The sequence below is a fragment of the Pristis pectinata genome, chromosome 32, assembly GCF_009764475.1.
Source record: "Pristis pectinata isolate sPriPec2 chromosome 32, sPriPec2.1.pri, whole genome shotgun sequence".
Lineage (NCBI taxonomy): Eukaryota > Metazoa > Chordata > Chondrichthyes > Rhinopristiformes > Pristidae > Pristis > Pristis pectinata.
The window spans coordinates 5,223,998-5,250,676 of record NC_067436.1 but is presented as its reverse complement, the minus strand read 5'-3'; the positions used below and the strand labels follow the sequence as shown (position 1 = coordinate 5,250,676).

The window sequence follows — 26,679 nt, the reverse complement described above, 5'->3', positions numbered from 1 at the left end:
GGGAAGGGAAAGTGGGAGGGGGGAGGGAAGGGAAAGTGGGAGGGGGGAGGGAGGGGAAGGGGAGAGGGAGGGGAGAGGGAGGGGAGAGGGAGGGGAGAGGGAGGGGAGAGGGAGGGGAGAGAGAGTGGGGAGGGGGTCGCACAGGGACCGTGCAGCGGGACACAGCGCTCACCCTGAACGTTGCCCTGAAGCGGGGCCGCCGACGTTGCCTGCGCTCCGTGCCGTGAGCGATGGGCAGCCCGGTTGCCGGGAGCCCCGCCCGCCGAGCCGCAGGAAGGATCCGCCCGCCCCGCTGCAGCTTCCTGCTCCGGCCACCACCCCCGCCCCTCCCACAGCTCCGGCCGCTCACTGATGGACGGTGGTTCGTAACGCGAGCCCCATGGTTCCGGTTGGCGGGCTCCTCCTCCGCTGCGCCGGCCCGGTGGCGGGGATCCGAGCGCTGCCAAGGGCGCTCTGCAGTTCCGCAGCGGATACAGGTACCTCCGGGGCCGGGCAGACTGCGGGCCCGGGGTGGGTGGCAATAACATTGCGGATAAGGTTTGCCTGAATCAGTCGGGCCGAGGCTGGCAGTGCGGATCCCAGTGCTCACAATGCACTTGTAATGATCCTGTCATCGTTGCATTTACTACAGCTGATGGGGTTTCTGTTATTAGGCTGCAGCGGATTCTGACTTCCACTGAGCAATGATTTATTTCCTTTATCCCTGATGTTTCATACAAACTGCAGTGGGAGAAGTCTCCACTGTGACACCAGTGGGTGGATTTTCAGGTGGCTGTGCAGAGATCCTACCTCTGGCCTGTGAACCTGTTTGGAACCCAAGAGATGATGGCAGCTCCGTCAGACACTGCTCGATTTCCAGCTGCATTCTATCCCTGGCCATGGGTCGGGTTATGCAGCATGGAAATGAGGCCTTTGGCCCAACTTGTCCATGCTGACAAGTTGCCTGACTGAGCTCGTCCCGTTTGCCTGCATTTGGCCCGTATCCCTCTAAACCTTTCCTATCCATGTACCTGTCCAAATGCCTATTGAACGTTGTAATTGTACCCGCCTCCACCACTTCCTCTGGCAGCTTGTTCCATATACCCACCACCCTCTGTGTGGAAAAAGTTGCCCCTCAGGTCCCTTTTAAATCATTGCCCTCTCATTCTACACCCATGCCCTCTAGTATTGGACTCCCCTACCCTTGGGAAAAGACAGTGACCATTCACCGTATCTATGCACCTCATGATTTTATAAACCTCTATAAGGTCACCCCTCAGTCTCCTACACTCGAGGGAAAAAAAGCCCCAGCCTATCCGGTCTCTCATAATTCAAACCCTCATCCTCGTAAATCTTTTTGCACCCTCTCCCATTTAATGTCATCCTTCCTATAGCAGGGTGACCAAAACTGTATGTAGTACTCCAGATGTGACCTTACCAATGTCTTGTACAGCTGTAATGTGATGTCCCAACTCTGTACTTAATATGCTGACTGATGAAGGCCAGTGTGCCAAATGCCTTCTTCACCACCCTATCTACCTGTGTTGCCACTTTCAGGGAACCATGTACTTGTACCCCAAGGTCTCTCTGTTGTACAACAGTCTCCAGGGCCCTACCATTTACTGTGTAAGTTCTTCCCTGGTTTGTCTTACTAAATTGCAGCACCTTGCGTTTATCTGAATTAAACTCCTGAATGTTCCTCCCAGTCTCGAGGTTGATGGGAAGATGGAAAGAATGAAATGGAACGTGTGAGTGGGTGCTTGGTGGTCAGTAGGGATTCAGGGGGCTGAAGGGCCTGTTCCTGTGCTGTGATTGGGACATACTCTGCCCCAGTGCATGTCAGAAGGGTCTGATGAAAGTGGCCCATTCCAGAGGTCCAGACAACATGTGTTCAGTGCTGTTATCAGCCTGGCCAACATCCTCGTCCCTACAACAGTCTCAGAAGAGGGAGCACCTGGGGTTTTTATCGGTAAGTTCTAGAGCCTCCTCCCACATGGGATAACTGAGGAGTGCCTTTTTTGGCATTTTGGGGATCTGGGTATCACTGGCAAGGCCAGTGTGTATTGCCCATCCCTAAATACCCCTGTGAAGGTGGTGGCCATCCGCCTCGAACCACTGCAACCCTTCCCCAACATCCCATAAATGGAGGGACCATGATTGAAGTGTGGTTGAAGGTGAGGAGGAAAGTTCTGAGGGACTAGAACATAACAGCATCAAGGCTGTGCATCTTGGACCACCGATGGAGACCTGTTGGGAATCTGGCTGCTGCATTGTAGGGAAAATGTGAACGCAAAGGTGATTTATAAAGATATTAAATCGAAATAGAAGTTGCCGGAAACACTCAGCAAGTCAGGCAGCATCTGCAGAGAGAGAAACAGAGTTAAAGGTTCAGGTGGGAAGGTCATCTGGAGATATCAGACAAAGTGACCAAAGGGGTGGTTCGAGATTGGGGAGGGATGGGCATGAATAAGAAGGGGATTTGGAGCTCAGGACCCAAGGACAAAGGTGTGGGTGCCAGTGGTGGAATGGATCGAACAGGGTGCTCGAGGATGATTGGAAAACTGTGGGAGGTTATCGACATGGTGGAGATGAAGAGTCAGGAAGGGAGGGAGGTTGCAGAGGAACGTACACAAAAAAACCCATCAGAATTCCAAAATGCAGGCCTTGACGGACTGTTTGACGGTGGCCAGCGTTACCCCTCTCCCACAGCTCAGTGAACAGCACCGCTGAAACCAGAGCTCTGACAGCCCTGTACCAACCTCCCCTCTGTAGTTCAGACAACTGTCGGCCAACGGCCCCACTGGACAGGTGTTTTATCGACATGTGTCAAATGGAAAGTCTTGAAAGTTGGACTAAAAAAAGAATGCCTTTCATGTCATCAGAGGGTCTTACAGTAGAACAAAACTGGTTGGCTGCCTCCTCAATCTCTACAACATTGCCAAAGTATTTTGACTCAAGATTTCAGACAGTGTTACTCCAGGGAACTGAGGTGGAACTGATACTGTCACAGGCAATTGGAAGACACTGGACACGGTGGTACGGGGTAAATGATAGCCATAAAGTTGTCTTCAGTTTGGTGTAGAATTGGAGCTCTGAGTTATTAAACTGTGCTGCTGCTTCAGTCTTTTCATGAGGTTTTGTCTTGTTCTTCACTTTAGAAGACAATATTTGGTTACCAAGGGTACAGGAGAGCCAGAAATTTATGTGACGTGGGTTCAGATACAACCAGTGTAGAATAAAGAACCTTAAAACTGGTCCTGATGACGTTTAGCTTGGGGTCTTCGAAGGTACGAGAAGTTTCATCTGAAAATCACAGACAGACAGTTGTTAAGACTGAACTGGATGGGATTCTGTCGGATTCCCTATTGAGGGCATCCTCCTTTGGAACAAGTTAGAAAAGCTTAAAAACTGCAGATGCAGGAATTCTGAAGTAAAAGCAAAATGCTCAGCAGGTCAGGCAGCATCTGAGAAGAGAGAGGGTTAGAGTTGGATAAAGGTTAGAGTTTACAGCCTGAAACCCCAATCCCTGTGGGGTGAGCAACACACCCCAGAACTTCGTAACGAGTTTATTAAGACTAGGTAAACGCTATGAGTGAAATGTTACAAATACATGCACTAGTACTGATACAGGATGAGATACTATAAAAAACTACTAAAGGTTATATGATGTAAAGGTTTTTGGTGAAAGGTCTTTGATCTGAAGCATTAACACAGCCGCTCTCCCCAGATGTCACTTGGCCCACTGAGTGTTTCCAGCAATTTCTCTGTGTGTTTTGGAATGAGTGCAAAGTGACATTTAAAAGGGAGTTAGTGAACAATATACTTGTAGCTGAGATCCTCAGTGGGGTTTTATTTCACTAAATTACCCAAAGGCGTTCACTTGTTACCTCTTCCAGGGGTTCTGTGGGCTACTGAGGAGTGTTGAGAGAACATTGGTTCCGTTAATTGTGACTGTATGGGACAACGGTTGGAATGTTAGTGAGCTTGGAAGCATTTCAGAAAAGGTTTACTAGACCGATAATGGAGACAGAAGAAACCGCAGATACTGGAACCTGGAACAATGAACAAGATGCTGGAAGGACTCAGCAGGTCAGGCAGCATCTGTGGAGGGAAACGGACGATCGACGTCTTGTCATCTGGACTGGATCCAATCCAGCTGAAGGGTCTCGACCTGAAATGTCAGTTGTCCATCTCCCTCCACAGATGCTGCCCGACCCACTGAGTTCCAACAGCATCTTGTTCATTGCCCTTGACACCTGGAGTGGGCGGATTCTGTCAGAGGGAAAGGTTGGACCGGTCGGGGTTGTATCCACTGGACTTCAGAAGAGTGTGTGTGACTTGAGTAAAAGACATAAAAGACCCTGGTGGGGGGGGGGGGTCTTGACCAGGCAGATGGAGAGGATGGTGGGAGTATCTAGAACTAGGGTTCAGTGTTGAAGAGTGAGGGCTTGCCGCAAAATCTTTTCTCTCAGAGGATCATGAGTCTTTGGGACTCAGAAGGCGGTGCGTGCAGAGTGTTTGGATATTTATAGGGCCCAGGTAGGTACTTGGTGAGCTGGGGAGTAAAAGGTTAGCAGGGGTAGGTGGGAATGTGGAGCTGAGGATACAAGCAGACTTGGCATGATCCAGTTGAATGACATGTGGGCTGAGTGGCTCCTAATTCATATGTTCGTGTACCAGGTAGCGGGCTGGACAATGGCACAGCAGGCAGTCGTTACCTCACAGCTCCAGCGACCCGGGTTCGATCCTGACCTCGGGTGCTGTCTGTGTGGAGTTTGCACATTCTCCCTGTGACCCTGTGAATTTCCCCCTGGTGCTCCAATTTCCTCCCACATCCCGGAGACGTGCTGGTGGGCTAATTGGCTGCTGTAAAATTGTCACCAGTGTCTCTGGGTGGCAGGAAGATTGAGGGGAGTTGATGGCGGTGTGAGGGAGAGTAGATTACAGTCCGGCTCTGCGTAACGAGTGGGTTCTGTTACAGACGTTGGTTTTGTCCGTAAGTCGGAAAATACACAAAAACCACTCAATGGGAACTGTACCTCCACAGTGTTGTAATGAAGGCATCAACAGTACACATAACTGATCAGAAAGAACAATTACTAAAGTGGAGAGAGAGGAAACTAGTTCTGCTGTTTGTAGGAATGAATGTATGTTGGACTTCTGAATCTAATAGTATTACCGGAGCTCGTTCGTATGTAAGGGTGTCCATAAGTTGGGCGTTTGTAACCCAGGGATGGCCTGTGCAGGGAAATAAGTGGGGAAATCGGACTGATGGGATTGCTTTGAGGTCCAGTATAGACTCAATGGGCCAAGCGGCCTCCTTCCATGTCATAAGAAAATCAGAGCTGAGAAAAAATATTCTTCCCGGTTTAAATCAGGAAATTGTTCAGGTCGACTGGTGTAAGCCGACAGGATTGTGGTTCCTGCCTGTCAACAGCACCAAGTGGGCTCAGTCCAACATGTCAGCTGTCTAACCGGGCACGTCCAGTTACAGCTGTGGGACACAGTACGCCCCAATCCTCTGATAAAGTGAAGCAGGGGAAAGTTCTGTGTCTGTCGGCCCTTCCAGTGTGATGCACTTCCCGCAGGGTCCCTTGGACCCCGAGTGTCCCCAGCAGTCGTACTGCATTGGACCCACCCCAGGGTTCCCAACCTGATTCAATACCAGAGGCAGGCCCAGTGTAATGAGTGGCTGTGTTGGGGTTGGAGAGCAGGGAAGGGTGTCGGTAGCAACAATAGCTCACTGGGGTGAGTCGTCCCTCTCTTCAGGGATCTCCTTAATTTGTTTGGTATTTGGAGTTAGGATGCAACTCCATCACTGGTTACTTTGTCCCGTCAACTACCAGATGTTGTGTGTGGATTACTGCACCAGAGCTGTGTCCCCTGACCATGTCAATGCTCTTTTAACCCCTCTCCTGCCACTGCATTTACCTGCTTCAGTAAACCCACACTCCAAGCCTGGGGCAAAACAGGTTGGTGTGCTCCCAGGGTAAGGTGAGCATACATTACTCCACTACCCGTGTGGTCTGGTGGTGGGTGGGGGGGAAGAGTTCTGACCAGCATTTCCTGCTGTAGTACAGGTCCAGGGGTCCCCTGGTGCAGCATGCTTCGATCTGAGGACAGAGGATGTCTGTGGTTGGGGTGGACACTGTCAGATCCCAGGCCACTCTGTTCCCTCAGCCACCCCATTACTTAACTCAGCATCAGATTCCAGGGTGGGCTGTCCCTCAGTAGGGGAGGGTGGACCTGATGGACCAGGGTGGGTTTATTTTCCTTGGAGTGTATGAGGCTTGGGGGTGGGGGGAGGTTCGGGTGAGATCCTCTTTGAGAAATACGAAGTTATGAGGGCATAGATAGGGTATTTATCGAGAAGCTTTTCCCCTGAGCAGAAGTGTCCATAACCAGAGGGCATGTGTTTACAGTGAGGGGTTGGAGATTTAGAGGGAGAATGTTGGAATTGGAGCACACTGCCTGAGGGGGTGGCAGAGACTTTCACAGCACTTAATAGGTATTTAGATGAGCACTTCAAATGCCAAGGCTATGGGATTAGTAAAGATAGGTGCTGGCTATCATGGGTGTGGTGAGCCAAAGGGCCTGCTTCTGTACTGTATGACTCTTCTTGCCAGTCACACCTTTTCCACTGTTGGCATTGAAGATGCCTCAGAGGATGAGTTGGTTTTCCTCGAGGAAACAGGCCAGGGTTTCTCCAAGTTGGGAATAGAAGTCCTCCTTGGCGACATCAGTACGTTCCAGGGTTGGGGTGTGTGCCCTGGTGACAGCAGTGTGCTGGTTCCACGTTAGAGTGAGCCTGGTGCTCACGAGGACCACCTCTCCCACGGAGGGAGATTCTCCGATGCCAGGGTAGCTCATCTTTGACGGCAGACTGCATCCCATAAGATATCTTTATTAGTCACATGTACATCGAAACACACAGTGAAATGTATCTTTTGCATTGAGTGTTCTGGGGGGCAGCCCACAAGTGTCGCCATGCTTCCAGCGCCAACATAGCACGCCCACAACTTCCTAACCCATACGTCTTTGGAATGTGGGAGGAAACCGGAGCACCCGGAGGAAACCCACGCAGACACGGGGAGAACGTACACACTCCTTACAGACAGTGGCTGGATTTGAACCCGGGTCGCTGGTGCTGTAAAGCGTTACGCTAACCGCTACACTACCGTGACAATGTTCCTCTTCCATTGTGCCCCTCCAGTAGCAAAATGGAGACACGAGAAACTGCTGATGCTGGAATCTGGAGCCATGTGTGTGGGGCAAGTTTTTTATGTAGAAAGTGGTGGGTGCCTGAATGTGCTGCCAGGGGTGGTGGTGGTGGCAGATACCATAGAGGCGTTCAAGAGGATCTTAGGTAGGCACATGAATGTGCAGGGATATGGACCACGTGCCAGCAGAAGGGTTTCATTTAATTAGGTGTCATTAGCTTAATTAGTTCAGCACATCATTATGGGCTGAAGGGCCTGTTCCTGTGCTGTACTGTTCTATGTTCTGTGTTCTAACACGCAAAACACTGGAGGAACTCAGCGGGTCAGGCAGCATCTGTGGAGGGAGATGGGACAGTTGATGTTTCAGGTTGAGACCCTTCATCTGGACTGATCCAGATGATCCAGTCCAGATGAAGGACCTCGACCCGAAATGTCGATCTCCCTCCACAGATGCTGCCTCACCCACTGAGTTTCTCCAGCATCCTGAGTGCTGCCCCTCCAGAACAATGTGTACCCATCATGTTGTGTGAGCTGACTGTCCTACCCTTTACTGGTGATAACCTCAATCTCAATGCCAAAACCTCAGACTGTGAGGGTTATGACAGTTGAGTGGTGCTCAGATCTGCCGCAGTTGGGAAAGTCAGCGAGGGCCTTCCAGTCCCCACATTAAGAGTGGACGTTACCCGTGTGTGGCTTTTTAAACATGGGAAGGGCAGGTACCTCGTGCTTCTCTCCCCCTCCCCACCCTGGAACCTGTGGTCATCAAGCGAATGCTGGAAGTGCCCAGCAGTGGGGAGAGGGGAACTGAGAGTACGTTACAGAATTACAGGTGGATAACCTTGAATCACAACCGTCCAGTTCCAAAGCCAACAGGGGAAGTGAAAAGTGTTGAGTCTGGACGGCTGTAATGTGCAGAGACAGAGGAGGAGCTGCTGTTCCTTGAGCTTCACTCTATCTGCAGGAGGCCACAAACGGACAGGTCAGACTGAGGTGGAGAATTAAAGTGACAGGCAGCTGGAAACTCAGAGGCAGCCCTGCTGACTCTGCAAAACCCCAATCGGGAATTGTCATGGCAATGCCCCGTTTATCATGGGTGCCATGCAATTCACCCAAGCGAAGTGCGGGCATCGGTCAGATGATATCATTGGCTGACTGAGGGACGGCAAAGATGTCTGCATGTCCTGCCCTGTGACAGGCACCGATGACTGCTGGACTGACCACTGCCCGTCCACACGCATCTCCCAACTTGGCCCCAAAACATCGGCATCAACAGAAGCACTGCCGCAAGAAGGTCCGTGTCAAAGCTCTTGAGCACCCCATGAGTTTGCTCTTTGGACAGCACCTCGTGGATGACCTGTTAATTCCCTGCCTACAGGAGCTGCAGACTGTCCCGGACACCACCGGAATTGTTACCTGTGAGGAGACTCTTGGTTCTCTACCAAGACTGGTTCGATGAGAATGACCAGGGGATCAAGGAGGGAGGTCAAGTCGAGTCGAGTTTATTGTCAACATCTGCACGAGTACAGACTGCAGACAAGGTGAACCCAGACCAGAAGCTCAAGTGTCCCCGCAGGCACCTGGAGGCAGAGGTCCAGCAGAAAGCTTGTGACCTGAGGAACAGGTAGTAGACGGAGAGAGTGCAGGAGGTTCACCGTCTCACTGACCTCATCACCACCCCACCAGGAGCCAAGAGTAGCTGTGGAGTCATGTGGTCAGTGAGCTTCCTGCACTCTCTCCATCCACAACCAGGGACAGAGAGGTAATCGATGCCCTCTGGAAGGAACACTTCAAAACCTCCTCAACTGCGACATGGTCCTTGACACGAATGCCCTTGGCTCCATCCCACAGCTGCCAGCTTTGTTGCCACTCCTGACCGACAAGGAATCAAGAAGGATGCATCCCAGCTCAAAAGTAACAAGACCCCAGGAGCATTTGGTATCCCATTGAAATCCTTGGGGGTGAAGATTCCGTCATGAATCTACAGTCTCCTGGTTCACATTTGGGAAGAGGAGGATGCATCACAGAATGTCAAATGACATAATTGTAACCATCTTCAAGAAAGGAAACAAGTGTGACTGTGGTGACTACAGAGAGGTCTCTCTGATGTCTGGCACAGGGACCTCCTGAACCAACTCCCCCCCGTGGCTGAAGAGCTGCTCCCCGAATGGCAGTGTGAATTATGCCCATCTAGAGGCACAGTGGACATGATCTCCACTCCATGACAACCCCAGTAAAGATGCAGGGAGTAGCACCAGCCACTATATGTGGCCTTCTTTGACCTCACTACAGCCTTTGTTCATCAGTCAGGAGAGAATGAGGAACACCCTCCTCACCAACAGAAATTCACCTCTTACATTTGCCCCACAATAGTGAGTAAGTCATGATACTGACCAATGTGTCCATGACAGAACCAATCTCAGTGAAGTCGGGTGTCGAACGAAGCCGTGCCTTTGCCTCAACGATTCTATCAGTCTTTCCTGCTGCAATGTTGCACAACATTTCCAACAAACCTCCCCAGGACTGGAGCTAATGGGGAAACCTTTCAATCCAGAACCAAGACCACCCAACTGTCAGTAGTGAGCTGCAGTGTGCAGATGACACTTCCATTCACACCCACTCTGAGGCTGAGCTCCAAGACGTTGTAGACTCATTCACCGAGATAGACAAGAGGGTGGGCCTTGCACTCAACCTCTGCAAGACCCGGGTTCTCAACCAACCCTCCCCAGTTGTACCTCGGGCTGTCTGACAACAAAGGCTCAGGGCAAGACCTGGAAAATGTGAACTGCTTTCCACATCATGGGAGCCACCTCTCGGCAAAGGCGGACGTCGATGGTGGGATTCACCACCACCTTCGGTCTTTGGTTAATTAAATGACCTCAGAGCTGGGACAACACTGATGGTGTACCAGGCAGCAGTGATCCCTGCCTTCCTGTATGTTTCTGAGGCATACAGAAGGCATCTCAAGGCACTGGAAAAATGCCACCAACACTGTCCCCACAGAATCCTCCAAATTCACCAGAAGGTTACACAAACCAACATCAGTCTCCTCCCACAGGCCAACATCTCCAGCGCTGAGGCCCGAGTGACCATCAGTTGGCTAAGGTGGGTAGGCCATGTTGCTTGCGTGCCCAAAGCTGATTCGCCAGATAGTCGCTCTATTCCCAGCTCCATCTTGGGAGGAGATGACCAGGTGAACTGAGGAAAAAGTTTCAGGGTGTGGTGAAAGCATTCTTAAAGCACTGCGTTCCCCACCGACTCCCTGGAGTCACTGGGCCATGACCACTGGCGTTGAGAACCTGGAGGCAGGGTAAAGGGGCACACAGAAGTCTTGAGTAAACTATGGAAGGAGGTGACCACCTTGCAAGCCGCCCACCCCCAATGTCAACCATTCCCAGTCTGCCGATCTACTTTGGCCTCATCAGCCACCTCCGAACCCTCAAATCCAGAATGGAATGAAGTCATTCTCGATCCTGAGGGACTGCTTCAGAAGATTTCCTCTATTGTAGAGGAGAGCACATTGTGAGCACCAGATGTAGTCCACCAGTGAATCATTGCTTCACCTGGAAGGACAGTTTGGATCGCTGGATGGTGGGGAGGGAGGGAGGAGGTGTTACATCTCCTGCAGTGGCGTGGGAACGTGCTGCGAGAAGGGGAGTGGTTGGTGGAGATGGAAGGAGGGAATCATGAAGAAGAGCTCCCTTCGAAGTGCTGAAAGGGGGAGGAAGAAAGGTCATCATTAATACCAAAGAAACAATGGACTGCAGATGCTGGAACCTGGATAAAAAACACGATGATGCTGGAGGAACTCAGCAGGCCAGGCAGCCTCCGTGGAGAAGGTCCTGAAGGGTCCTGACCTGAAACGTTGACCGCCTGCTTTTCTCCACAGATGCTGCCTGGTCTGCTGAGTTCCTCCAGCATCCTTGTGTTTTTCATCATTAATACCAACACTGTTGTTCCGTCTGCATAGACAGTGATCAGCTGGGCAGGAATCCTTTGGCTTCAGGTTCCAGCAACAGCTAACCTGCATTTCACAGAGTCAGAGACCCACAGCACGGAAACAGGCCCTCCGGCCCACTGAGTCTGTTCTGACCCTTTCACAGTAACCCTATTGTAACCCATGTTATTCTCCCCACATTCCCGTCAGCTCCCCCACTGGGGTCAATTTACAGCAGCCAATTAACTTACCAACCTGCACATTCTTAGGATGTGGGAGGAGACTAGAGCACCCGGAGGAGACCCACACAGTCACAGAGAAAATGTGCAAACCCCACACAGACGCTGCTGAGGTCGGGATTGAACTTGGGTTGCTGGAGCTGTGAGACAGCAGATCAACTAGTTACATCTTTGTGCTGCATTGATGTGTCACGCAGTATGGAAACGGGCCTTTTGGACCAATATAAACCCATTTCCTGGATCAGTTGAGTGCAGATGAAGGGTCTTGACCTGAAACGTCGACTGTTCACTTCCATCCATGGATGCTGCCTGACCTGCTGAGTTCCTCCAGCATCTTGTGAGTTGCTCTTGTTTCCGTATTTTCTCAGTTCTGGTTCTGAAACACTCACTGTTTCTCGTTCCTCAGACACTACTGAACCTGCTGAGTGCTTTTAGCATTTTCTGCTTGTTTCTGAGATGAATGGCCCTGTCAGATGGACTGTGTAACATGAATGAAAAGCAAAAAACTGCAGATATTGGAAATTTTAAGTGTGGGGGAAAAAAAAACCCAGAAACACTCAGCAGGTCTGGCAGCATCTGTGCAAAGAGAAAGTTATCGTTACAAGTTGAAGACTCTACATCAGAACTAATAATCGGTATTAAGTTGTGGAGTGGGGGAGGGACGGATAGGACAAAGGGAATATCTCTGATAGGATGAGACCAGGATTCCCTTGGAGTTATGCTGTAAATGAGGTCATGTCAGTGAGGGCAGTGTGTGAGTGACGCAGACAAAGGAATGCACCAGTGCATTCCAGCAAGTGAGGCTGTGCTAATGAATAGAGAAACTCCGAGCAGGTATCACAGACAGGTGTCCTGGTCCGGTCTGAGACAGACAGAGAAAGTGAGTTACCGGAAGTTCTCAGATGCAGTATTGAGTTGCTATCTCAGAGATGCCCCTGGGGAGCGTCTCCTCACTGGAGCAAGTAAGGCAATTGGAGGAAGTGTCTTGAAGTACCGGTGAGGAAAGCCTCATGGTCAGAGACATCTGAGCAGTTAGTTTCATATGGACTTCTACATCTGCTGGTGCCTCACTTTCTCCATGTGTATCAGCACAGCCCTGGTCATCCATCGGTTTTCATTCCTGCATCGCCACAGCCTGATCTTCTGATCGTGTCCTGCAGCCCTGCATTAACGTTCCTTCGTCCATGCTTTCACTCGCTAATGGCCCTCATTTCATAGTTTTTATGAAGGAAACACTGTGTGCACTCCTCCAATATCCCCCATTAATTTATTGACTGAATGACCTTGTTTAGATTTTGTTGATTGGTGGGCCTGGTTTGTGGTGGTGGCAGTTGATTGGTTGGCTTGGTTTATAGTAGCAGCAACAGTTGATTGGTGGGCCTGATCTGCAATGTCAGCCGTTGATTGGTGGGGCCGGTTTGTAGTGACAGCTGTTGATTGGTGGGCCCGGTTTATAGTGATGGCAGTTAATTGATGGCTTGTTTCATGGCAGTGGCTGGAACGGTTGGGTTGTTTTATGGCGGTGATTGATCGGTGAGACACAAGACATGGCAGACGCTGGAATCTGGAGCAAAAAACAAACTGCTGGAGGAACTCAGCAGGTCGGGAGGGAAAGTGTTTCGAGTTGAGACCCAGCGTCAGGACTGAGTGTGTAGAAGGCCGATGGGGAGTATAAAAAGGTGAGGGAGAGGGGTGAAGCAGGGGCTGGTGGGTGATAGGGAGGGACAGATAAGGAAAGAGAAAAGAGAGGGGCAGATGAAATCAGAGGGAGGGTGGAGGTATAGAGACAGAAGCTGGGAGGTGGCAAGTGGAAATGATGCTGGAATCTGATCTGTAAGTAAGGTGATGTGGAATTGGATAAGGGAAGGATGATGGGCAAATGAAACCATTGGGGGAGGGGAATGAATGGGTAATAGGGGGGCGGGGGGGTGGGACTAGAGAACCTGGGTGGACCAGAAGGAGAAAGGAGCACAGGGATACCTGAGAATGGAAAATTCAATGTTTATTAGACTACCCAGGCAGAATATAAGGTGCTGTTCTTCTGGTTTGCATTTGGCATCACCCTGGCAGTGGAGAAGGTCAAGGACAAACGGGTCGGTGTGGGAATGGGGTAGAGAATTAAAATGGAGACACAAGAGACTGCAGATGCTGGAATCTGAGCAATAAACGATCTGCTGGAAGAACTCAGTGAGTTGAGCAGCATCTGTGGGAGGAAAAGATTGTCCTGAAATATTATCTCCTCCTCACTGACAATCAACACAGGTGCACTGCAAGGATGCATGGTTAGCCCACTGCTCTACTCTCTCTACACTCATGACTGTGTGACTAGGCACAGCTCAAATGCCATCTATAAATTCGCCAATGACACCAGTGTTGTGTTGTTGGCAGAATTTCAGATGGTGACGAGGAGGCGTACAAGAGTGGGATAGATCGGCTGGTTGAGTGGTGTCGCAACAACAACCTCGCTCGCACTCAACATCAGCAAGACTAAGGAATTGAATGTGGACTTCAGGAAGGGGAAGTCGGGAGAACACACTCCAATCCTCATTGAGGGATCAGTGGTGGAAAGGGTGATCAGCTGCAAATTCCTGGGTATCGACATCTGAGAGGATCTATCTTGGGCCCAACACATTGATACAATCATGAGGAAGGCACGCCAGCGGCTCTACTTCATTAGGAGTTTGAGATTTAGTATGTCACCAAAGACTCTTGCAAATTTCTACAGATGTACAGTGGAGAGCATTCTGATCGGCTGCATCACAGCCTGTTATGGAGGCTCCAATGCACAGGATCAAAAGAGGGTGCAGAGGATTGTAGATTCAGCCAGCTCCACAACGGGCACAACCTTCCCTGCCATTGGGGACATCTTCAAGAGGCAGCGCCTCAAGAAGGCGGCATCCATCATTAAGGGCTCTAACTACCTGGGACATGCCTTCTTCACATTACTACCATCAGAGAGGAGGCACAGGAGCCAGAAGACCCATGGTCAGCATTTCAGGAACAGCTTCTTCCCCTTCGCCATCAGATTTTGGAATGGTCCATGAACACTACCTCGTTATTCCCCTTTTGCACTATTTATTTATTTTTGTAGTAATTTTTTTGACTTGCTGCAAAACAACAAATTTCACGACATGTGTCAGTGATAATAAACCTGATTCCAAATTGTCAACATTTCGGGTCGAAACCCTGAATTGTTGACGGTCCCCTTCTCCCACAGATGCTGCTCAACCCGCTGAGTTCCTCCAGCAGATGGTTTGTTGTGAGGAATTAAAATAACTTGGCTGCTGGGATCTCCGGCTGGCCATGGCAGGCAGGGCACAGGTGCTCTGCAAAGCAGGCACCCAGGCTGCACTTGGGTCTCGCTAATGTAGAGGCCACTGGGGAGTAGAGACTGCAATAGGCGAGGGTAGAGGAGGTGGTGAAGAGGTGGTGAAGAGGTGGCAGGGGTTGGAGCTGGGGTAGGGTGTGGGGCAGAGGAGGGTGGTCTTCGGGCTGGGCGTGGGATCTGAGCTCGGAGGAGGATGGAGGCTGGTGGCAAGAACGGCGGCGGAGCGGGGAGGCCCCACGCAGGGAGGGGCGACTACCTGGAGGTGGACGTGACCTAGGAGCCCGCTTTAAGGCGACAGCCGCGTCTGATTGGATTATTTTGGTGGGCGCTGATTGGATGGGTTGGCTCTGGGCGGGCGCTGATTAGAGCGGCAGATTTTGGCGGGCGCTGATTGGAGGGGCCGGTTTTGGCGAGCGCTGATTGGAGGGGCCGGTTTTGGGCGGGCGCTGATTGGAGCGGCTGATTTTGGCGGGCGCTGATTGGAGGGGCTGCTGATTGGTGCGGCCGGTTTTGGCGGGCGCTGATTGGAGGGGCCGGTTTTGGGCGGGCGCTGATTAGAGCGGCCGGATTTTGGCGGGCGCTGATTGGAGGGGCCAGTTTTGGGCGGGCGCTGATTGGAGGGGCCGGTTTTGGGCGGGCGCTGATTGGAGGGGCCGGTTTTGGGCGGGCGCTGATTGGAGGGGCCGGTTTTGGGCGGGGCGCTGATTGGAGGGGCCGGTTTTGGGCGGGCGCTGATTGGAGGGGCCGGTTTTGGGCGGGCGCTGATTGGACGGGCCGGTTTTGGGCGGGCGCTGATTGGAGGGGCCGGTTTTGGGCGGGCGCTGATTGGAGGGGCCGGTTTTGGCGGGCTCTTTGTTCTTGCAGTAACTCGGTGTCCGTCTTTCCCGCAGCGATGCCGAACTCAGAAGCCGCTCCCGTTTCCCCGGTGAAGAACATCGTTCTCAAGTTCGCCAAACTGAGCGAGAACGCGTACCGGCCGACGCGGGGCTCGGAGCGGGCGGCGGGTTACGACCTTTACAGGTGAGGCCTCTGGCGCCTGTCCCGGGGCCGTGGCGGGTCCGACCCCGGAGCAGCCCCTCCGCCCGTTCCCCGGGCCTTTTGTTGCCCTTTATATGCTTATCTTTTTCCAGTTTCCCCTCAGTATTTTCACTTTCCCGCCCAGCTTCCTCTCTATTGTTCCCACTTCACCCCATTAGCTCTTCCCCTCGCTTCTTTTTTTAACTTCAAATAAATACTCCAAACAAGAACCCCCAGGAAATATAACGCAACCAGAGCACGTCTTTCTCTGCATTCATTTTGCCATCAAATGCTTCTCCCCGGGCTCTGATGACCTCCCTCCCCCCCCCCCCCCCCCCCCCCCCCCCCCCCCCCCCCCCCCCCCCCCCCCCCCCCCCCCCCCCCCCCCCCCCCCCCCCCCCCCCCCCCCCCCCCCCCCCCCCCCCCCCCCCCCCCCCCCCCCCCACCTCCCCCCCCCCCCCCCCCCCCCCCCCCCCCCCCCCCCCCCCCCCCCCCCCCCCCCCCCCCCCCCCCCCCCCCCCCCCCCCCCCCCCCCCCCCCCCCCCCCCCCCCCCCCCCCCCCCCCCCCCCCCCCCCCCCCCACCCCCCCCCCCCCCCCCCCCCCCCCCCCCCCCCCCCCCCCCCCCCCCCCCCCCCCCCCCCCCCCCCCCCCCCCCCCCCCCCCCCCCCCCCCCCCCCCCCCCCCCCCCCCCCCCCCCCCCCCCCCCCCCCCACCCCCCCCCCCCCCCCCCCCCCCCCCCCCCCCCCCCCCCCCCCCCCCCCCCCCCCCCCCCCCCCCCCCCCCCCCCCCCCCCCCCCCCCCCCCCCCCCCCCCCCCCCCCCCCCCCCCCCCCCCCCCCCCCCCCCCCCCCCCCCCCCCCCCCCCCCCCCCCCCCCCCCCCCCCCCCCACCCCCCCCCCCCCCCCCCCCCCCCCCCCCCCCCCCCCCCCCCCCCCCCCCCCCCCCCCCCCCCCCCCCCCCCCCCCCCCCCCCCCCCCCCCCCCCCCCCCCCCCCCCCCCCCCCCCCCCCCCCCCCCCCCCCCCCCCCCCCCCCCCCCCCCCCCCCCCCCCCCCCCCCCCCCCCCCCCCCCCCCCCCCCCCCCCCCCCCCCCCCCCCCCCCCCCCCCCCCCCCCCCCCCCCCCCCCCCCCCCCCCCCCCCCCCCCCCCCCCCCCCCCCCCCCCCCCCCCCCCCCCCCCCCCCCCCCCCCCCCCCCCCCCCCCCCCCCCCCCCCCCCCCCCCCCACCCCCCCCCCCCCCCCCCCCCCCCCCCCCCCCCCCCCCCCCCCCCCCCCCCCCCCCCCCCCCCCCCCCCCCCCCCCCCCCCCCCCCCCCCCCCCCCCCCCCCCCCCCCCCCCCACCCCCCCCCCCCCCCCCCCCCCCCCCCCCCCCCCCCCCCCCCCCCCCCCCCCCCCCCCCCCCCCCCCCCCCCCCCCCCCCCCCCCCCCCCCCCCCCCCCCCCCCCCCCCCCCCCCCCCCCCCCCCCCCCCCCCCCCCCCCCCCCCCCCCCCCCCCCCCCCCCCCCCCCCCCCCCCCCCCCCCCCCCCCCCCCCCCCCCCCCCCCCCCCCCCCCCCCCCCCCCCCCCCCCCCCCCCCCCCCCCCCCCCCCCCCCCCCCCCACCCCCCCCCCCCCACCCCCCCCCCCCCCCCCCCCCCCCCCCCCCCCCCCCCCCCCCCCCCCCCCCCCCCCCCCCCCCCCCCCCCCCCCCCCCCCCCCCCCCCCCCCCCCCCCCCCCCCCCCCCCCCCCCCCCCCCCCCCCCCCCCCCCCCCCCCCCCCCCCCCCCCCCCCCCCCCCCCCCCCCCCCCCCCCCCCCCCCCCCCCCACCCCCCCCCCCCCCCCCCCCCCCCCCCCCCCCCCCCCCCCCCCCCCCCCCCCCCCCCCCCCCCCCCCCCCCCCCCCCCCCCCCCCCCCCCCCCCCCCCCCCCCCCCCCCCCCCCCCCCCCCCCCCCCCCCCCCCCCCCCCCCCCCCCCCCCCCCCCCCCCCCCCCCCCCCCCCCCCCCCCCCCCCCCCCCCCCCCCCCCCCCCCCCCCCCCCCCCCCCCCCCTCCCCCCCCCCCCCCCCTCCCCCCCCCCCCCACCCCTCCTCCCCCCCCCACCTCCCCTCCCTCCTTCCCACCCCCCCATGACCTGTGTTACCTACCAGCAACAACAGAACCACGAAGAGCCATGTATAAGTGTTAGAATCTTTGTTAATAACTGCTTGTAATAAGAGAAATAAAAATGTTAGATATTAAACATTGACCCCAAAAATAAACTCAAAGTGTGTGTGGCAAATTCCCAAACCCCAAGTCTAGGAATAGTTTCTCAAAGTTCAGCTCAGCAAGACATAAGGTAGGACTATGAGCAAAGGCTTCTGAAAACCAGAGTAGATTGTAGAGAGAATGTAGAGAGAGAATTTACAAAATCCACATGTTCCACGATGGAACCCATACAACACATCAATCACCAATGATCTCCATTGCTTTGTTCCGAGGTATCTGCCGCACCAAGGGCACTCGATATGTGGCTGCCCACATATCCTCCTTCCCCGCACCCCCCCCCATACCCGTTCCCCACTACAGGTTAATAACAAAGTGGACTCCACCTGTTTGCTCCACAAATCCATACATGGATTGTATAGTGACAGACACAGCTGTTGTTCTTCATCCATAGGCAGTCAGTCTCTCTCTCTCTCCAACAGCCAGTATGCTCCAGTTATAGTCTTGCAGTCCTTAGATAACACGACACACACAACCATGCTACTGTCCAGGTGCCTTAAAGGGACATTCACCAAGTAGCAACCTGGCTCGTAACACCTACTCCCTGTGTTGTGGGGCTGAGGGCATCACCCCTACACCCAGCTCTCTTCCCCCCCCCCCCCCACCACCCCTGGACTTGCCACACCACCCAACATGGGTGGCTGTTTGTGTCACTGTCATGATTCTAGTGTTGTCATATCACAGTGTAGGAGGCTGTTCTGCCCATTAAGTCTGTACTGGCTCACAGCAAGCCCATCTGTGCCATTACCCCATTCCTCTACGATCTTTCTTGTATGCTCATTCCCTCCTTCTAATTCTCCTACCACCCACCTACACTGGTGGCTAGTAACTCGCCCGCCAGCCAGCATGTGGGAGGAAAACCCACTCAACATGTGACCTTGTGTTGAAGAAATCCAAGAACAATATGGATATTAAAGCTTTCTAAACAACATACAACCTTCAATGTGCAGGGACGATGCACTGCCTTCCCCCTTGATCATTTAATCCAGCTGTTCAGTTCAGTTCTCTGGTTGTCTTGCAGTGCCTATGATTATGTGATCCTTCCTCAGGATAAAGCTATTGTAAAGACTGATATTCAAATTGCACTTCCTTCTGGGTTCTATGGCAGAGTGGGTAAGTATTTAGAACCAACGCTACTCTTTGCTCTCGTGTATTTCTGATTTTTTTAAACTTTCAATTTCTCCAATTATTGATCTAACAGTCTTCAGCATTACTCCACTTTGTACATACAGTATAAACTATTCCATTAGCAAGACTTTCATTTCTAACTATCTAATACATATTTGGAGGAAGTGGACTTAAATTCCTGTTCTGCTATTTAATAAAGTCCCAGCTGATCTAATTGTAGCCTTAAATCTGCAAACCTGTCTATCCACAATAACCTTACACCCCTTTATCAAGAATTTATCTACCTCTATCCTTTCAAAAAAAAAATTATTGAGACTTTGGTTCCACTGTCTTTGAGGAAGAGTTCCAAAGTCTCACAACGCTTGAGAGAATTTTGCCTCTGTTCTAAACAGTTGACACCTTATTTTAACGTGAATTTTCTCCTCCACTATTCTAGATGAGGCATCGTTCACTCCAATCAAATCCCCTATATTATTTTCCAATGCAAATATAAAGCCTAGCCTGTCTGGACTTTCCTCGTAAGACCATGTCCAGTATTAGTCCTGAGCTGCTTCCAATGCATATGTATCTTTCCTTATGGAAAGCATGCAATGTCCTTGCCAATGGCCAATGGGGCATAATCTACTTCTGTATTCTCTGACCAATAAACTTCCGTTAACTTTCTTGCTCTGTGAGATCACAAAGTTCTGCAATCTCTCACCATTTAGATAATAGTTTTTTTATTATTCCTGCCAAAATTTTGCATTTCCTCAGTACTCTCCATTGCCAGATCTTTCCCCACTATGTTTACATCCCTTTAGTGCCTCTTTAGTTTCTCTTCACAACTAACTTTCCTACCTATCAGTGTTATCAGCAAATTTGCAGGCTGTGCCTTAGTGCCCTCAAGTCTTCAATACACATTTTTAAAAGTTGAGGTCTGTGACACATCACTCATTACTTGCCAACCAGCTGAAGACTCATTTATGTCTACTGTTAGCCAGCCAGTCTTCCATCTGTGAATATTCACCTCCAACTTTTTATTTTCATCTTTATTTTCTACAATAACTTTTGGTGTAACACCTTATCAAATGTCTGGAAATCTTCATTCACCTATTCCCCTTTATGTACAGTCCATGTTACTTTAAAGGAGGCCAATAAGTTGGTTGAACATGATTTCCCTTTTACAAAATATGTTGACTCTGCCTGATTACCTTGAAAAATTGTTCTGCACCTATTGTGTCTTTAATTAGAGCTTCTAACATTTTCTCTGTGACTGATGTTCAACTAACCTGGCCTGGCGTTTCTTGCTTTGTCTATGTTTTAGAATAAAGCAGTTACTGTACATTAACTACTTTTCAAGGAAGGCTCCCTCAGATTGAATCGAGGGAATTTTGGAAACTAACTGTCTGTCACTTCTCATACCCTAGGATGAAGCCCATCAGGACCCAGGAACATGTCAGCCTGCAGTTCCATCAATTTTCTCATGTACTTCCCCTGGTGGCTGTAATTTTTGAGTTTCTCCTTCCCAATTTACAGCTATTTCTGGGATATTGCTTGTATCCTCTAATGTGAAGACTGATGAAAAATGCCCATATTAATTCATATGCTGCCATCTTGTTTCTGTTATTAATTTCCCAGACTTGTTAAATGACCAATGCTCATTTAGTTAACCTTTTTTAAAAGCCATTAGGAACTTCTAATTTTTCTGGCCAACTATCTAGTATTGTAATTTTCACTTTATTAAACTTCTAGTCATTTGCTATCTTTTTTATATCCTGTCCAATTTTCTGGCCTACTGTCCATTTTTTCACAATTGCAATTTTTTTTTAATTTGATATTTAACTTTTTTGTTAACCATGGATGGTGGGTTCTCCCTCTGGAAATTTTCTTTCTTGTAATGTATCCTGTATATTTTGAAAGTTTTGTTTACATGTCTGCCAAGCGTCAGAAATTAAAAATACTAAAAATTGCATATAATATGGCAAAATAGAATTTGTGTGCTAGTAGTTTATAATGAAGATATCACGTTGTAACTGAAACTGTAAATAACTTCTCCATTTCCTCTTGATCCTTCCTAGCTCCAAGATCTGGACTGGCAGCAAAACACTTCATTGATGTTGGAGGTGATGTATTTGCACTAAAATATTGAAACAAAGTATATCTGTGAACATCAACTTATTTGAAATTATTCATAAATGACAACATAAGTACTGTTGTGGCCTGAGGAATGAGGGAGGTAGTATAGATGGGCATCATTGGGGTTTGCATGCAGTCTTGCTGAACTCTCAAATGCTTTTGCATATTTTGGAGAAAAAATATCTGAAATGAGCAAGAGCACCACCAACCTGCAGGGTGGATTTGGAGGGCTAATCGTGAAGTTAAAATTAATAGATACATCTATGTATCACTGTTTCAATTAATTTTATTACCTGACAGGGAAATACAGTGAAACCTGACAAATGGGCATTTGTTGATGATCCCAGATTTAGCTAGACTGCTTTATACGTATCCTGTTCCTTAGTCCTAAACTGATTTGTATCTAAAATACTATTCAGTAATATCAAGGTAGCCCACAGCTTCTCTTCTGCACCACAAAACTGTCATCTTAAAGCAGGGTTTCCCGCTGATTCCATCCATCCTTCCAGCAACAACAATGAGGAGCTCATGCATTTTTAACTTCCCAAAGACTGATTCTCTCCTTTGAATGTGGTAAATTTGACAGCTGAGTTTTTAAACTAAGATCCAATCCATCATTAAGCCTGCTTGGTTTCAATCAGCTTCCGTGCATTTGTAACCTATAGATTTGTCTATTCCATGTTCTCCTGTCTTTTTAAACTAAGGTGATTCCTGGATCATAATTGACTCTAAATGTTAGTTTCCCCCAATCTGACTCCATTTTAAAATCACTTTTATGTCCCTTAGTGCTATTACCCCCTCCTACCCTAACATAAATCATCCAATTTTTGCAACTTTCTGTAGCTCTAGAAGCCTCGATTCTTGCTTTTCCAATTCTGGCTTGCACATTGCTGATTTTGATCATTCCAACAGATGATCGATTATGTTTGCCTTAAGCTCTGGAATTCCTTACATAAACCCCTCTCTCCTTTGCAATGCTGCCGTACAGTTTGGCACTTTGACCTACTTTCCCTTTGTAAATTGAGTCAAATGTTTAGGTTTCATAATAGCCTTGTTACCTTTCATTGCGTACTTCAATATGTTAAGTGCTTAAGGTTGTTCTGTGTAACGTGCATCACACTTGTACTGGGTAACCTGTATTGTGCCAAGTCTGTGTACTACTTGTAACATCGAACACATTAGTTGTTGAGATGGCAACTGTTGCCAAAAAATTGTCTGGATTTGAATGTTGGGTCGGAGAGTTCAAGTTCACTAGTTTATTGTCATGGGCATACATACCCAGGGTATAAATGCCATAGCTTTTTGCAGCAGCAGCACAGTACGTAACAAGATGAGGACAAACACAAGTTAATATGAACTTAAATCACATGAATTATACATAACTTGCATGACAAAACATAAACAACATTAGTGCAAGTTGAGAGAAATATAGTCTGAGGTAAATTTTCACATCAGTTCAAAAACCTGATGGTGGCAGCAGGGAAGAAGCATTGACTGTTGACCCTCGCCTTGGTCAACTAACTTAGGTTGGAATAACCACACAAAGTCTAATTAATGCAAACTACTCACAACCTTAATGTGTCAACTTATTATATAAAATGCAAATATCCACCTAATTCCTGAATTCTGCTGTTCCTTTTGGATCAATACTCACCCAAAACACACCAAAATAGGACCTCTCCTGTTGGCCAACCAACTGATCTTCCTCCTCCCTGCCCCATGCACAGTGGTCTTCCTTGTGAAAGTTGGTCTCCCCAGAGTCCTTGCTCTACCTCTGAAAACCTTCATTATTATACTTACCAGTTCTTCACCTTTCTACTTTGATTCTGTTGGCTCTGATTCACTGGGCTATCCTGTGTCCACCCCTCTGGCTCTGGTCCAAGGCTACAGGTAGCACCCCCTCAACCGCATACCTCCACGTCTTTTTGTTTTGTTGAATCAGGCCATTTCACACTAATTCTAGCCAGTTCAAGTCAGACACTGGGCTCGGGCAACTCCAGTTCATGGACATACACTACTCTTATAAGCAGTTTTTTTCTCCCTTATCAAAGAGCTTCACACAAATAACTCCTTATTTGGAATGATCTTTGATTTAGGAGATTATCAGTTGGGCCTTCGTTATGGTCCACTTCCAAGTACTTAAATCCAGAAAGAGTTAACTTGGGAAGCGACGGCCTCCACTTCTTCCACCACCTGGTGAGAACTAAGACATGCTTTGTCTGACTTGAGCACTGCCCTTGACTTGTTTCAAATATCTGTTCCGCAGATTATTAATTTCTTCAGGCCAACGAAGCATGAGGTTTGGGTCTTCAGGCTCCTGTATCTTCTGCCTATGGCAGCAATGAGAAGAGGGAATGGCCCGATGTGGGGGGTCCTTAATGATGGATGTCAGCTTCCTGAGACGTTGCTCTTTTAGGATGTCCTTGGTGTGGGGAGAGCGGTACCTGTGATGAAACTGGCTCAGTCCACCAACCTCTGTGGCCTCTTGTGTTCCTGTGAATTGGAGTTCCACATACCAGGCTGTGATGCCACCAGTCAGAATGCCTTCCACTGGACATCTGTAGAAGCCTGTCAGTCTTCGATGACATGCTGAATCTCCTTAAGCTTGTCAGAGAGTAGAGATGCTGGTATGCCTTCTTCATGATCACATCTATGTGCTGGGTCCAGGATAGATCCTGTCAGGAAAAGTGGAGTTTCTATTCCACATCAAGGGACCTCATTGCTTAAAAAGTTGATTAGGGGGTGTGGAGAGTAGTGAAACTGGGTTGGGGAGTAATTGCCTCGGTGGAAGAGTGGGTGATGGATGTGGGGATAGACTGAGGGAAGGTGATTCAAGGGAGTCGAAATGAAGGGATGAAAGTTATGAAAAGGAAAATTCTTTTGTCTGATCTTGGGTGGCTTCCATGTTTTCGTAACTTCTCGCACAAATGTAAATCTGCAAATAATTTTAAAAAATTTAACTGCAGGGTCCCATCGTAGATCTGATGACATTTGTTGAAGTGATTGATCAGATGCTCTTTGGTCAGAGCATTATAATATCAAACTTTATCTACACTTCCCACTGCCAACATAATCAAGGACATCTCCCACCTGGTCATTTCTTTCCTTCCCCCTCCTAATGGGCAGAAGAACAAAAGCTTGTGGACACACACCACCAGCCTCAGGATTCTATCCTGCTTTAAAAGACTCTTGAATGGACCTCTTATTCTAAAGATATACTCCCAATCTCTCATTCTACCTTGTCATGGCCCTTGCACTTTATTTCTCCATCTGCACTTTCTTTGTAACTGTAACACTATAAATTCTGCATGTCTTTTTCATTTTGTACTACCTCAATGTACTCGCATTTGGAATGGTCTATCTGATGAAGTGGAAACAAAAGCCTTTCACTTTATGTTGGTACATGTGACAATAGGCCAATTTACCAATTATCTTCAGGCATATCTGCAAACCAAGTGATCTGATTCAACTGCTGTCAGCTGCCAAGGAGTTGCTGACATCCCCTTAACCATCTCCAACACTATAACGGCTGCGGCACATGGTTGTTGGTGACCCAGAAGGGAGGTCTGCAGGAGCTTAACCCTCCCCACTTGTTCTCTGCCATGCCTCCACATTTTAACTCAGATGGAACGTCTCAGTTTTCCTGGCCCTACAACAGGTTTCCCTCACCCTGTGCTGGCTGCCTATGTTTCACATCCAATGATCACAACTTCATTCATGATCAGGACTTGCTGGAAAAAGACATTGGAAAGTAGTGAAATAGGAAACTCAATAAACCAAAATTGTAAATAAAAACAGAAAAAGCAGGGAATTTCATATTGGTGGAGAGAAAAAACAGTAAATATTTCAGGCCGATCACCTTCCATCTGAACTCTTGTTCCAAACTGAAATTGCATCCAGCATTTGGGCTTCAGCATTAATACAGGTGAAGGTCTCATTGCCACCTTGCCCTTGGTAAAGGATTCTCAACCTACTCTGATCTCTTCTGCCAGCTGCCACTAGCAACATTTTTCCAGTTTCAGCCACATAACCTCTTATCATACAAGTAACATTGCATAAATAATTGTACGATTAAAACAAGTATTTTTGTTTAAATTAAAACAAGATGCTTGTTGCTTACATTGAGCTAATTGTTTGATCAGATGTGCAGATATCTTCAATGCACGTTAATGTCATGGTCAGTGGTTTTCTTTGTTATCATTGATACTGCACTGAAATACCAGTTATGTTGAAATAGTTCCATAAGTGGAACCAGCACTGCACTGCAGAAAAAAGTGCTGAGTTTATTGGAACATTTGCAGCAAATTGTAATCACTGGCATTTCACTGAAGTTTCTTGAGGAGGACTGTAATGAAATGTCAGTGGCTCTTGTAGCTCTGGGGATGGACCCTATCAAATTAAATTCAATATTTTCAGAAAAAGATCATTGTGGGCCACAGGTAGATAGCTAGGCTGTGAAAACTTAGCTCGCTGAGTTCTGAATTTTTTTAAACAAAAAAACAAGATGTGTGTTACCACCTTCAGATACTATCATTTCATTTCTTGATCATCAACATTTAAGTTGCTTCATTTGAGGTCCCCTACAAATGAGAACTTCTCAGGGTTAGTTTCCTTTTGATTGTGTAAGTTCTTTATTGCTGGAAAAAAAACATTTCCTCTCATCTTGTAATAGTTTTATTCAATCTTGCCACTTTACTAAATAATCTCTGGGGTAACCTAGTGTAAGCCAACTGCATGCGAGTCTTTTCATTTCTTGTCAGCCAAGGAGTTGTATATGTCCAAAAGTTTAAATATTTGGGAAGTGTTCTGCCTGGGTATGATACCTTGGCTCTGTACGTTAACAAAATAAATGCTTTGCACCCACTTCCTCGAAAGTGTAGCAAAAACATCTGGATTTGTTGCTGTGAATTTAACATAATGTGCGTAATTGGTAAGAGACCCTCAACCATTCATCCATAGTGAGATTTTATTTTCTTTTTAGATTTTGATAGATTTTTTGACTTGTGTTTTAATTATTTTAAGACCTGGTTCAGTAACCTTTGCAAATTGTGCCTTGGTGTGTTTTTAAAATGTGGCTTTTATTTTTGGCTCTAAGTCAGATTGCTTTCAGGTAATGCCTATTCTGAAGCAGTACACTCATCTGATTTCTACTTCTCATCTGACAATTAAAAATACTGTTTTTTGGTATCTTGAACTTTTGCAAAACAAAGGCTGTTGTTCATATTCTTGCTCCATACTGAATGCAAGTGAGTAAATACGACGTGTTTTTATTTAAAGTGTGTGGCAATATAATGGACAGCAAGATAATCATGCTGCAAAACCTCTGAAAACAAGATTTTAAAAAAAAAATTAATAGTCAAATTCCCCAGGCAGCGGGACGGCCCACAACATTGTCAGACGGCCTCGTCGGTTTTGTTGATAGACTGCTTATGTGTGCAGAACTAGTCTATTTAACAAAAAAAGGCACTTACCTGACCTCAAA

General features: G+C 50.8%; 1 protein-coding gene across 1 annotated transcript in view; it reads left to right on the top strand.

Annotated features, from left to right (window-relative positions):
- The first annotated feature begins 284 nt into the window (after positions 1 to 284).
- Positions 285 to 26,679, top strand: part of LOC127585331 (deoxyuridine 5'-triphosphate nucleotidohydrolase-like) — a 33,399-nt gene continuing 7,004 nt past the window's right edge. Inside the window, exons 1-4 of the mRNA XM_052042713.1 lie at positions 285 to 476; positions 15,591 to 15,720; positions 18,976 to 19,067; positions 21,140 to 21,184. Of these exons, the coding sequence (XP_051898673.1) occupies positions 380 to 476; positions 15,591 to 15,720; positions 18,976 to 19,067; positions 21,140 to 21,184 (364 nt within the window). The 5' untranslated portion in view covers positions 285 to 379. The remainder of the gene's footprint in view (positions 477 to 15,590; positions 15,721 to 18,975; positions 19,068 to 21,139; positions 21,185 to 26,679) is intronic.